The sequence below is a fragment of the Lepidochelys kempii genome, chromosome 4 (genome assembly GCF_965140285.1).
Source record: "Lepidochelys kempii isolate rLepKem1 chromosome 4, rLepKem1.hap1, whole genome shotgun sequence".
NCBI classification, from domain to species: domain Eukaryota; kingdom Metazoa; phylum Chordata; order Testudines; family Cheloniidae; genus Lepidochelys; species Lepidochelys kempii.
Window position 1 is genome coordinate 96,436,404 of NC_136383.1, and position 12,258 is coordinate 96,448,661.

General features: G+C 42.9%; 1 protein-coding gene across 7 annotated transcripts in view; it reads right to left on the minus strand.

Annotated features, from left to right (window-relative positions):
* The window catches only part of NSUN7 (NOP2/Sun RNA methyltransferase family member 7), a 75,956-nt gene that overhangs the window by 25,391 nt on the left and 38,307 nt on the right, over positions 1 to 12,258 (minus strand). For 6 of the 7 annotated variants that reach the window (XM_073342200.2, XM_073342199.2, XM_073342202.2 and 3 more), the window contains exons 5-7: positions 3,612 to 3,742; positions 2,205 to 2,357; positions 505 to 688 (exon numbers count right to left, since the gene is read on the minus strand). In XM_073342200.2, the coding sequence (XP_073198301.2) occupies positions 505 to 688; positions 2,205 to 2,357; positions 3,612 to 3,742 (468 nt within the window). Of the gene's footprint in view, positions 1 to 504; positions 689 to 2,204; positions 2,358 to 3,611; positions 3,743 to 3,831; positions 3,915 to 12,258 lie in introns of all 7 variants that reach the window. The other variant, XM_073342205.2, reaches the window with a different exon arrangement.

Here is a 12,258-nt window from a genome sequence, read left to right on the forward strand (position 1 = left end):
AAGTAGGACCACCTGTTCCTACCCCCATCTTCCACTGAGATTTGGCATTCCTACCCCCTGCTTGGTGAGTAAGGTTTAGTTTAGGGTGACCTCCTCAATCAGGACAAGCTAATTACAGTTCTGCTGCCCTTTACTTACACAATAAGAGTAACATTTAATTTCCTCTGCACTCATTACTGAAATGATCTGTAACCCAACACCAGACAAAAGTGATCATTTTGGCAAAGCAGCTCCATCATGCTGCGTACCTAGGCAGAGTAGGTATGACTATACAAACTGTCTGTTCCTGAAGTCTTTTCCCCCAAGCTCAGCACCAGATGTCAGGGGAGAGCTCATTCAGACCCTGCTTACACTAGGAAGTTTGCAGGAAGTGCTAGTGCCTGGTTATTTATTTAGTCATAAAAAAAATTAAAACCATGCAATGTATGATCAGACTATAATGTACAGCATCATCTTAGTTTGCAGATCAGATTATGAGACCCACTTCAGACTTATTTAGCTCACCTGTAAAATGAGTTTATAACTTGTGAAAAGTTCCAAATTAAGTATTTCTTCTTTGAGAGAGGCAGGAAAAACCAGTACATCATGGCAGTGTTTGTCCAGACAGTAAGTATAACCTTCAAAATCTGACACAGATTCAACTTTTGTGAATCCCTCTTTTTTCAATTCTTTGTAAATGTCTTCAAGGCTGTTAACAGATAACATGCATAACTCATAGTAATCCTGACCACTGAACATACAATGTTAATAACTAAAAATTAATTTGGAAAAATCTGGATTTTTGCCATAAAAAATATCATACAAACAGAACTCAGAGGTAGGATTTGACATTTCATACCAAATTTACTGCTGGTGTAAACAGTTGCAGTTCAACTGACTACAGTGGACTCACATTCATTTACACCACCAGTGAATTTGTTGCTTAGTCTCTGAATCACCCTCTTGCGGAAAGATAATGCACGAATGAACATTAGGCAATTTGTAATTCATAATATCCAGGGTATAGTCATGCAGTTAAGTGTCGTGCACAAAAATCTCGCATTTGTTTTAATCTACTATTGTTTATATAGTGCCATAAATTTACACTGTACATCGTAAAGAGAGGGCCCAACATGGCAATCTTTAGTCAGGTCAACTAACATGTATTCTGCCCAAGTACAAGTTGCAGAATCATGTTCAGAGTAAGACACATTCTCTGCCCTGAAGCTGTCAGTCTAAAATAGACAAGACAGAACATCTGAGTTAAGGAGGGTTATGAAGAAATTACTGGTAAGGAAAAAAAGATGTGACAATAATGTCAAGTTATCCATCCTATCAGTTCTTTTAGTACTGAAATAAATACTAAAACTTATATTATTTACTGATATATATATAAAGAAGCATTTAAAGGAACACTGTCAACTAGAAAAATTTAAAAAAAAATCAATTAAAAGTAGTTCTAGGTACTATACGTCCCTCCCAAAGCCCTTTACCAATTTTTGCAGTTTTAAAATACCATTTCTGGTTTTAATATTTTTTCCTCCACTTCGTTGCTATGTTCAAGACACACAAAAATAAATTAGGGAAACTGACTATACAAAGGAAACAGTGCGGATGACTATATGCAAAAGATACATCTGTACAGCAGCTGGGAGAGTGCTTCTGAGCACATGCAGACAGACATGCTAGCTCTGCTCAAGATAGCATGCTAAAAACAGCAGTGTAGTCAGGGTAGCACAGGCAGCAGCTTGGGCTAGCTGCCTGAGTAAAAACCCACGCAGAACCCCTGAGTACATATTCAGGCACCTACCCTGACTATATATTCATTTTTAGTGCAATAGCTGTAGCGGAGCTAGCATGTCTGACTACCCACACTGGAACATGGCATTCCAGCACAGTGCAGATACACTCAAGGTGTTGTCAAATGCATCGAATAAGTAAATTGGAAAAAAAACAATAGAAAAGCTGTTATTTTTCCTCTAGCATCTTGTCAGTTACAAGTAACACTTAAGATTACTGTATCACAGTAGGTTAAAAAATGGCAGATGGAAGTGTGATGTTTAGGTCAATTGGGTCCTGTTAAGTAAACGTTGATTAGAAGAAATCCATGCCTTATAATAATGTACTATGCAAATTTTTAAAACAAATTCACAGAAGGGCAGTATACAATTTAATATGTATATTTCTATAATGAACATATGGAATGTTAATTTTACAGATCTTACCTGCTTTTTAATGTATTTATCCAAGCATACAAAGGTAAAGCAGAAGCCCTTTGTTCCTGTTTCCGTAGAGTTTCTGGTAGAATATATTCAATTGAAAGAGCATCATGTTTGATTCGACATCTTGCTAAAGCAGCAGCCAGTTTGGTCTTAAAACTACAAGTATAAAATGATAGCTTTACCCAGATTAGAAGATTTTAGCTCATTATGACGATGTAACATTTATACTGCAGTAATGCCCAGAGGCCACAATCATGAGAGTGGTGCCATTTTGCTAGACACTATACAAAAATATAGTATGAAACAGTCCCTGCCCCAAGGAGATTGCAGTCTTAGCCAACATGCATAGCTGAGACTATATTACTTAAGCATACAACTGTCTCAAATTGGGCCATGTCTCACCCTGACCTCCTGAATTTCAGCTTCTATTTTAAAAAAGAAAGGAAGTGCGTAGCTGTTATGGGTAAGAAGAAAACCTTGAAAACATGATGCACTTGTAACCAAAGGCAATGAAATCTGAATTTCCAAGGAGTCTGAAACAATAGTTTTTAAGAAGTGTTAACTGCCTCATTCATAAATGGTGTGTTAAGTCTAATGCCCAATGCTTGATCAAAGCACACAAAAAAGTCGAGGGACTAACATATTGTGAGTGATATCATTTTGCTGTCACAAGTGGTCTTTTTGTCTCTAAAGTACTTAGAATATGTTTCAACTGGAGCTGGAAGGTATAATTTCCAGTTCAAGGAGACATATCCACCCAAGCTCTGACTATGTACCCAGGGTCTTGGACAGGATTGTACTCGCGGCAGCTAGCCCATCCAGCTGCTTGTGCCGGTGCAGCTACACTTCTAATTTCAATAGTGAGACCATATTCTCCCACGAATCCAGTGACTTTACTAAGTAAATATACTGCAGAGGGAATGACTTTGGCATTACTTTAAATATGAGACTTATCAGATTCTTTGTTCGATGTCTTATGAAAGTACCTCTAAAATAACCTAGAGGAAGTATGGTAGAGCAGAGTGCAAGGCTGTTAGGTGTTTTACAGAGATTCCTTAGTTCTTTACCATGCCATGCTCATCTTTCTAAATCTCTTTATTGAATGCTGGAGTAACGTTTTTTCATATTGACTTGGTCTTGGGTTTTCTGGATTTTTCCATCAGATAAGCAACAGAAATAAGGCACTACATTTTTACTTCCAAAGTATTCCATCAGCAGTTTTGACTAAATACAAGCTTAATCTTAACTTTAGGAATCCAGAAGTTTCTCTTTGAAACCAAATCATCTTTAAAGACACCCACGATGGCTTGAGATGAAAACAAAGGTTTACAATATTTGCAATTTTAAAAATCTATTATAGGTTATAAGTCTATATTTTTGCCCACTTAGAAAATTCCTTATAATATATACCTGTATAGATAACGTTCTATATCTCGGACTTCTGGTATTGATTCCTCTTCCTCAGAAATCTGTCGGGCTTGAAACTTTCGATCTTGGAGGTCATACAACATCACAACAATTAAACTGGTCAATTCATCTGGCTGCAATAGGAAAATAACCATGTAAAGAAATGGAAACAAAACAGGTCTCAATCATGCAAAGAGATCCACTTCCAACCCCTTATACTCACAGAAGATCTATGTCTTCAGTAGGACTACACGTAAGAGTCCACGTAGGTGGTTCCTTTAGGGAGATCGCTATGTATTATGGAGACTTATTTTGAATGAAAAACAGGAAGAGACATGATTTTAAGTACCTAACTTCTCATCAATAAGACAGACTTTTATTAACTATTTTTATTGAAACACCCAAACTTTTAGTTCGCCATGATGAAGAAAAAACTGGTTACATTTCTTTCCTTTAGAGGTTTTTAAAATTATAACTTTTCCGTCACCCTCCAACTATATTTTTCTCTTTTGCAGCAAATTGCAGATATATTAGAATGGCGTTCCTCTTCATCCGGCTGGGAACAGAAAAGTTACAGTAGACAGCTGTATGTGTTAAACTGTTGGCAAAAGTGATTTTCCTGTTCATAAAGATCATTTCAGAAGTAGAATTTGACCGTTGTACAGTCAGTAATATTCAAGGTAAGAGAAGCACATAATACCTCCTTAATAGCTTTTCATTTTATTGCATAACATTCAAAATGTAAGTTTTTTCTAAAAACCACCATTCAACCACTGCTACCACACAAAAATTATTTCCATGCTGTCCTCAGCATTCTTATTAAAAATTTTCCACAACTGACACGAATTCAAAATCTTGTTGGAATTAGCAGGGGCATCCAGGACTGAATGGGCATGGATAGCAGATTACTTTCAGCCTTAGAGGTTCTCTCACCAGGTAAGAGTTGAGGCTCATTCTCAGGGTAGGGTGGCACTACTGCTGCCAAGCTGTACCTGTTGTGTGAACTTCAGTCCCCTGAACTGTAAATCAAATATCATTCATGTGCACTACATTCACACACAAGTTAAAGACAAAGGTAAGAAATGGTATTTTTTTTGTGTTGAGTACCATGTTTTTATTTTTATATATGAGTATAAGTATACAAAAGTATATTAACTAGAAAAAAAAGGAATTGAGCCTCACAACAAACCCATGAATTAGGGAAATCTCTTTATTTTACTAATCGGCAGACTGAAGTGCAAAGATATTAAGTAGCCACGGTTTTCCAAACTTGAATATCTGAAGTCAGTCACCTAAAATCCATATTTAGGAACCTACATAAGTGTTCTGACTTTCAGAGGTGCACAGTACTGTAAGATCGGTTTGAAGTCATTAAGTCAATGGGATATGGAGATGCTTACCCCTTATTTAAATGCCTACATTTGGCTTTAGGTGATACTATGCTAAAATTTTCAAACCTGGGCACTTAAATCTCCTGTCTTAACCACAGTACTAACTTTGCTCCCTTAAAGTTCAGCTTAGCTTATTTAATACCCAGCATTGAGAATATGAAGGTTTAGGTTTTGTAAAGTAGACAGCTTTTAATACAAAACTGTAGACAAAGTTATTGATAACTTTATGAAATATTATGATCAAAAGCTAACATCCAAGGAGCTTTCATTATTTCTTTGAATATAGATCATGAAATCTTAGAAATGTAGGCTTGGAATGGACCTCAAGAGGCCACATATTGCATCCCTGCCCGCCCACCCACCGCCTGCATGTCACAGATACAAAACCAGGATTAAATTAGACCACCCCTAACAAGTGTGTGACTAATTTGTTCTTAAAAGTGTCTCCAGAGAACCTGTTCCAGTGCTCAATTATCCTTATAATTTGAAAAATTCTCCCAATATCTCCCATATTACAAACTAAGCCAATTACTTCTTGTCCTGCTCTCGGTGGACAGAGAGCACAATTGATCACTGCCATCTTTAGAACAACCATTTACATATTTGAAGACTTCTGTTTCACCTGTCTTTTCTCTAGTCTAATGAGGCCCCATTCTTCCAACCTGTTCTCATAAGTTGTTTTCTAAACCTTTTTTTTTTTTTTGGCTCACTGACACCTAAAAATGCAATGAGGAAAATTTCACCGGGGGAAGGGGAGGGAGGGGAGGAGGAAGGAAAGAACCATAATTGAGGAGAAGGTTACTCACCTTGTGCAGTAACTGAGGTTCTTCTAGATGGTTGTCCCTGTGGGTGCGCCACTTCAGGTGTCTTGGTGCCCTGTGCTTGTAATCGGAGATTTGTAGTATCAGTGCCCAGGTTGGCCATGCATGCGTGGCAGCCGTCTTGCACCGCTCCGAGCATCTACCTAGTGTGCGCAGCCAACCGTCCCCCAGGTTCTTCTCTACCCCCTGAGGATCAGCGGGGGGGAGGGTAGTGGAGCACCCACAATGACAACCATCTTGAAGAACCTCAGTTACTGCACAAGTGGAGTAACCTTCTCTTCTTCTTCGAGGAGTGACCCTGTGGCTGCTCCACTTTAGGTGACTGTTGAGCAGTGCCCCTCAGTGGAGGGAAGGGGCTTTGGAGTTGGTTTATGTACGCTGGATAGCGCAGAGAGTCCAAACTGAATGTCTGCAGTTGACTGTTGTTCTAAAATGCAGTGTTTAGTAAAGGTATGGGCTGAAGCCCATATAGCTACTTTGCAAATGTCCATGATGGGCACATTGTTAAGAAAGGCCACAGATGTCGACATTGCTCTGGTGGAGTGTGTGCAAACTTGGGAGGGAGCTGACAGATTGTTGTTTTGGTAACACAACTGGATACATGTTGGTACCCATTTGGATAGTCTTTGTCTGGATACAGTTTGAACCTTTGATTATTCTGTTGTGGAGATAAACAGTCTGGATAATTTTCCAAATGTTTTTGTTCTTTCTATATAGAACGCTAGTGCTCTGCGGACATCTAATGTGTGAAGGGAGGCCTCCCTGCTGTCTGCGTGCAGTTTCAGGAAGAATACTGGTAAGTAAATGGGCTGATTTAAATAGAACAGTGATACAACTTTGGGTATTAACTTAGGGTGTGGTCGTATGATTACTTTGTCTTTGAGAAATGTGGTGTAAGGTGGGTATGCCATCAGGGCACCTAGTTCTCCCACCCTTCTTGCTGATGTGATGGCTACTAGGAAGGCCACCTTCATAGATAAGCGCAACAACGAACAGGTTACAAGTGGTTCAAACAGTTTGCCCATGAGAACAAGGTTGAGGTCCCACATAGGGGTCAGGTCTCCTAGTGTGGGATAGGTGTTATCTATGCCTTTAAGGAATCGTTTAGTCAACGGATGAGCAAATATGGTGAATACATCCGCCTTGGTGTGGAAGGAGGTGAGGGCAGCCAGGTGTACTCTGAGTGAGCTGGTGGATAACCCAGATTTTTTAAGTGCCAGTATATAATCGAGGATACGGGGTAGTGGGGCTGATTGTGGAATAATATGATTGTCTTGGGACCAAGTACAGAATCGGTTCTACTTATGCGTGTACGTCTTGTAGTTAGTCTGCAGCTGTTCAGCAGTATGTCTTGTACTTCACTAGAACATTACGTCTCAAGCCCCTTCATCCATGGAGTAACCAGGCCTTGAAGTGGAGTACGGCAATGTTGCGGTGATAGATACGTCCCGCATCCTGTGTCAGCAGATGAGGCACTAGTGGAAGGGCTTGTGATGGTTTCACTGCCATCTGTCTCAGGTATGGAAACCATGTTTGTCTGGCCCATGTCAGTGCAATGAGAATGACCCTGGATTTGTCTTGCCTGATCTTGTGAAGGACACGACTCAGTAGTGGGATTGGAGGGAAGGCACACAGCACTGGAGCTTCTCATTTCAGAAGGAAGGCATCGCCCTAGGAGTTGTGCCCCACTCCAGCCCGAGATCAATACTGAGGACACTTGGCATTGTGAGCAGTAGCAAAGAGGTCTATGGTGGGAAATCCCTATTTTTTGAATATGGCTTTGAGGATTTCGGGATTCATTTCCCTCTCATGGGTTTGAGAGAAGTCTCTGCTTAGTTGATCTGCTGTTGCATGCTGACTTCCAGGCAAATAGGATGCCAGAATGTCTATGCTGTTGGTGATGCACCACTGCAAGAGACCAACTGCTTCTGAACAGAGGGGATATGATCGAGCCCCCCTTGGCAGTTTATATAGAACATGGTTGCTAGATTGTCCATAAGAATCTTGACGGTCTTATTGTGAATTAGAGGAAGAAAGTGCTGACAAGCATTTCAGACTGCCCTTAGCTCCAGTAAGTTTAAGTGGAGATTGGATTCTGCTAGGGACCAGCGACCCTGGATGGTATTGTCACATAAGCGTTCCCCCCAACCCAGAAGGAAAGCCTCTGTGGTGATAGTCACAGATGGAACTTTTTGTAGGAAGGGGATACCTGAGCAGACGTTGGTAGGGTTCCCCCCCCCCCATATAAGCAAGTCCTTTACTCTGCAAGACATCATGAGATATCTGTTGAGGGAGTGTCTGTGCAGACCACAGATAGTACGGACCCAGGCCTGTAAACATCTCATGTGGAGCCTGGCATATTTTACAACAAAGGTTGTAGCGCTATGTGCCCCAAAATTGTAAGCACATTCTGGCGGATATTTGTGGGCTGTCCCTCACTGTTGTAATTAGACTGGTTAAGTTGAGGAAGCATTGGGGTAATCTCACTGTTACATTGATACACTCAAGATGTGCCCCTATAAACTCCAACTGTTGGGTAGGTATCATAGTGGACTTCTGAAGATTCATTTGTAAGCCCAGGGCCATAAAAAGGGTTATTGTTGTGTGAATGGCATTGGTCGCCGCCTGTTGGTGCCTTTAGAAGACAGTCTAAATATGGAAAGATCATCACCCCCTGCCTGCAGAGGTGAGCAGCCATGACGGTAAGAACTTTGGAAAAGAGTGTTGGGGTGGTGGACAGGCCGAAAGGAAGCAGTCTTTATTGGAAATGTTGTTTCCCTAGGGTGAAGTGCAGGAATCATCTGTGCGCCAGGTGGACGGTAACATAAAAGTAAGCGTCTTATAGGTCGAGGGCCAAGAGTCAATCTTCTTTCTCCAATGTTGGGATTATTGTGGATAGAGTCACCATTGTCGTGTTCTCATGAACTTGTTGAGTTTCCGTTGATTGGGCCTCCACTCCCCCCAGTTTTTTCCTGAATGAGAAAATAACGGGAATAAATTCCTCTCCCCCTGTGTTGCTCTGGTACATGTTCCACAGCACCTAATTGTAGATGGTTTATTTCCTGTTGTAACAGGTGCTCATGAGAGGGGTCCCTGAGGAGGGATGGGGAAGGGGAATGGCTAGGTGGAATAGAAATAAAGGTGATGGAATAACCATTCAGGATAATTTCCAGAACCCGTTTGTCTGTAGTGATGGTCTTCCAGATTGGGTAATATGGTGACAAATAGGTTGGAGATAAGATGTAAATCCTGAATTAGGGAAGGTGGGGTTCTCATGTCCTCGACCAACACTTTAAAATGTTTGCCTGGAAGTAGATGGTTGAGATGTGGAAGGCTGATCTTGGGGCTGCCGGTGTCTAGACTGACATATTTTACGGCGTTGGTCATAGTGTCGTTGGGGTTGAGTGTATGAGGCAGTGTGGAATCATGGGTTGTAAAATCTGCCCTGTTTCTTTTTATTTGTAGGGACAAATTCCAAGTTTCTTCAAGGTCACCCATGAGTCCTTCAAGATGTGCAAGGACACGTCAGTGTTGTCCGCAAACAGTTTTTGGCCTTCAAAAGGTAAGTCCTCGACTGTGGTTTGAGCTTCTCTCAGAAACCCGGACAGATGTAGCTAGGAAGCACAATGCATGACAACGGACGTAGCTATCAAACGTGCTGCTGTGTCTGCAGAATCAAGAGAAGCCTGGAGTGCCGTTCTGGTGATGATGGAACCCTCCATGATGTTAGCCTTGTATTGTTCTCATTTGTCGTCTGGGAGCTGTTCAATAAAAGTTGACATTTGAGAGAACAGGTTGTGTGTGTATTTGGCTAGTAAGGCCGAGTAGTTGGCTATGTGGAACTGGAGGGTAGCTGATGAGTAGGCTTTCCACACGAAAAGGTCTAGCCTTTTCCAGTCCTGGTCATAAGAGGTGGTTCTAGATTGATGTTGCTTTCTTCTTTGATTAACCACTGCTACCACCAATGAATTTTGGGTAGGGTGGCAGAATAAAAACTGCTCTTTTTGCAGGCACATAATACTTCTTGTCAGATCTTTTACAAGAAAATGGGGCTTTGGCAGGTGTCTGCCAGATTATTTTTGCCGGATCCATTATGGCTGCATTAATAGGCAATGCAATCTTCGCTGATGGGGATGCCCGAAGTATATCTGAGTTTGTGCTGGGTCTCTGGTAGCTCTGCTAGTGAAATGTCCAGGGATTTAGCTACTTGTTTGAAGAGGTCCTGAAAGGATTTGAAATCATTCCCCAAGATGTGGGGTTATGGCATTATTGTTTTGTCTGGCGAAGATGACAAATTGTGGGTGGGTGGAATGGTATCACCCTCTGACGCGTCTTCAGCTTCCTCTACCTCCTCATTCAGCGCTTCTGAGGGGGCTGGTGCAGGAGGTGAAGGGGATCGAGTCATTCTGGATCTAGGTGTGTTGGGGGGGCTGAGGTTTTGGGCCCTATATAATGCCCACAGGTCCCAGTATGCCCAGTTGCGTGGAAAGGTCATGGGAGGCAGGACCAATGGTAGAGGCTCCCAGCCTTGTGCATCCGTAGACATATGGTTCTGAGAGGGTCCCGGTTTAGGTGAGGAATGGCGAGGGGTGTAGATCCCTGCCTCATCCTCTTCTCTCTCCAGCGATGAGGAAGAAGGGGCCGAGTCGACACGGGTAACAACCAGGCTTGGTCCCAGACTGGCTGGGATACAATCGGTGCCGAATAGCAGAGTCCCAGGTATTGAGGTAACCAGGAGGTCCACCTGTCTGATGAACTGCTGTGGCACCGGGGGGGCTCAGTACAGAGGACGGCAGCATGCTCTGGCTGGGAATCAGGGTGAGAGCCGTCGGTGCCACTGACTTGCTGCATTGTGTAGGGGCAGCAGGTGGCACCACTGCGCTGCTCGGTGCCGAGGTTCTTTTTGGCTCCATTGGTGCCTAGCTAGAAAGCTTGGCTTCAGTGCACAAAGCACTACGAGAGCTAGCCTGCACCAGGTCTTTAGTCTCTTGGGAAGTCTTTGTACCAGATGTTCCCAGTGCCTCACGGTCCGGCGCTCTTGGTGCCATCAATACCAGAACAGATTTTGCCTTCAGAGATCGCTTTTTTGGAGGCAAATCTCACTGTGGGGAAGAATGAGACCGCTTTTATGCAGTCTTTTTGGAGGTAGAACCCCTGTCAGACGCTGCCACTGGCAACCGTTGGCTGGGAAGCGTCCTGGACTCGGGGTCGGAGGCTGGTTTGAGGGATTTCTCCATCGTCAGGTGCTTTAACTGGAGATCCCTGGCCTTCCTCGTCCTAGCAGTTAGTTTTTTACAGTGGGGACAAGTCTGAGCAATGTGTGTCTCCCCTAAGCATTGGATACATTGCGCGTGGCCATCAAAGACCAGTATAGAGAGCCTGCAGTTAAGGCACCATTTAAAGCCAAGAGAGCCGGCAGGCCTGAGGGGATATTAGTTTTGAAGTAGAAATGGGAATAATCCCATTCAGTCCCTCTTCTGTTTTTCACTGGTACCTGCCTGGGAGGTGAGGTGGGAAAGGGGAAGAGGGACAAAAAGTAAAATAAAAAATAAATTAATAAGATAAACAAGAAAAAGGAGAAATAAACGAATAAGAGGGCTACTAGCCGGGGGTGTGTGTGAACAAAATAATTGAATATCTAAAGGTGTAAAGGGCACTTCTGTCACTCCAACTCAAGCAAAAGGCGGTAAAGAAGGAACTGGGGGACAGTTGGCTGCGCATGTTAGGTATGAGCGGCATGAGACAGCTGCTGTGCATACGCGGCCAACCGGGGGACTGCTACTAAAAATATCCGATTACAAGCCCAGGGAGCTAAAGTGGAGCACCCACAGGCACACTCCTCAAAGAAAAAGAAGAAAGCATGCTTAAGCATTCTTCCAGATTAGTCAAAGCTGGATTCAATTTTATTTTGTTTTTTAAAAGAAAATATGACCTTTTTGCCAAAGGTGTGTGGCAAATTGCTGCTACGATTATGATGGGTCCCGCGCTTCCTCTTCTTGGGTGGGGTTCAGGGCGCAGTTTCCTGCCCCTGAACTAGGGTATTTACTGTCCCACTAGTAACCCAGAGAAGGATAGTGGAGAGGGAAGGACCTGAGCCCGCCCTCTACTCCAGGTCCCAGCCCAGGGGCCCTAGGAATAGCGGTAAACCACTGGAACTTGTGTGTGCTTCCTTCCCCTGGGCTACTTCCCTCTCCTGCTCTTCAGCTTGTGGGGCTTTCTGCCCTCTCTCTCTGCACAAGCCGGGTGTCTCTTTACCTAGGGTCTTGGTCTTCTAGCCAGCCATGGCACTTCTCCAAACTGCACTCTGCTCCAACTCCTTCCCCTGGCTGATTGAAGCAGGGGGTTTTTATCAGGTGACTAGCTTCAGGTGCTCTAATTGACTTCAGGTGCCTTTAATTAATCTACAGAGACCTTTCTTCCCTCTACAGGGAATAAGGC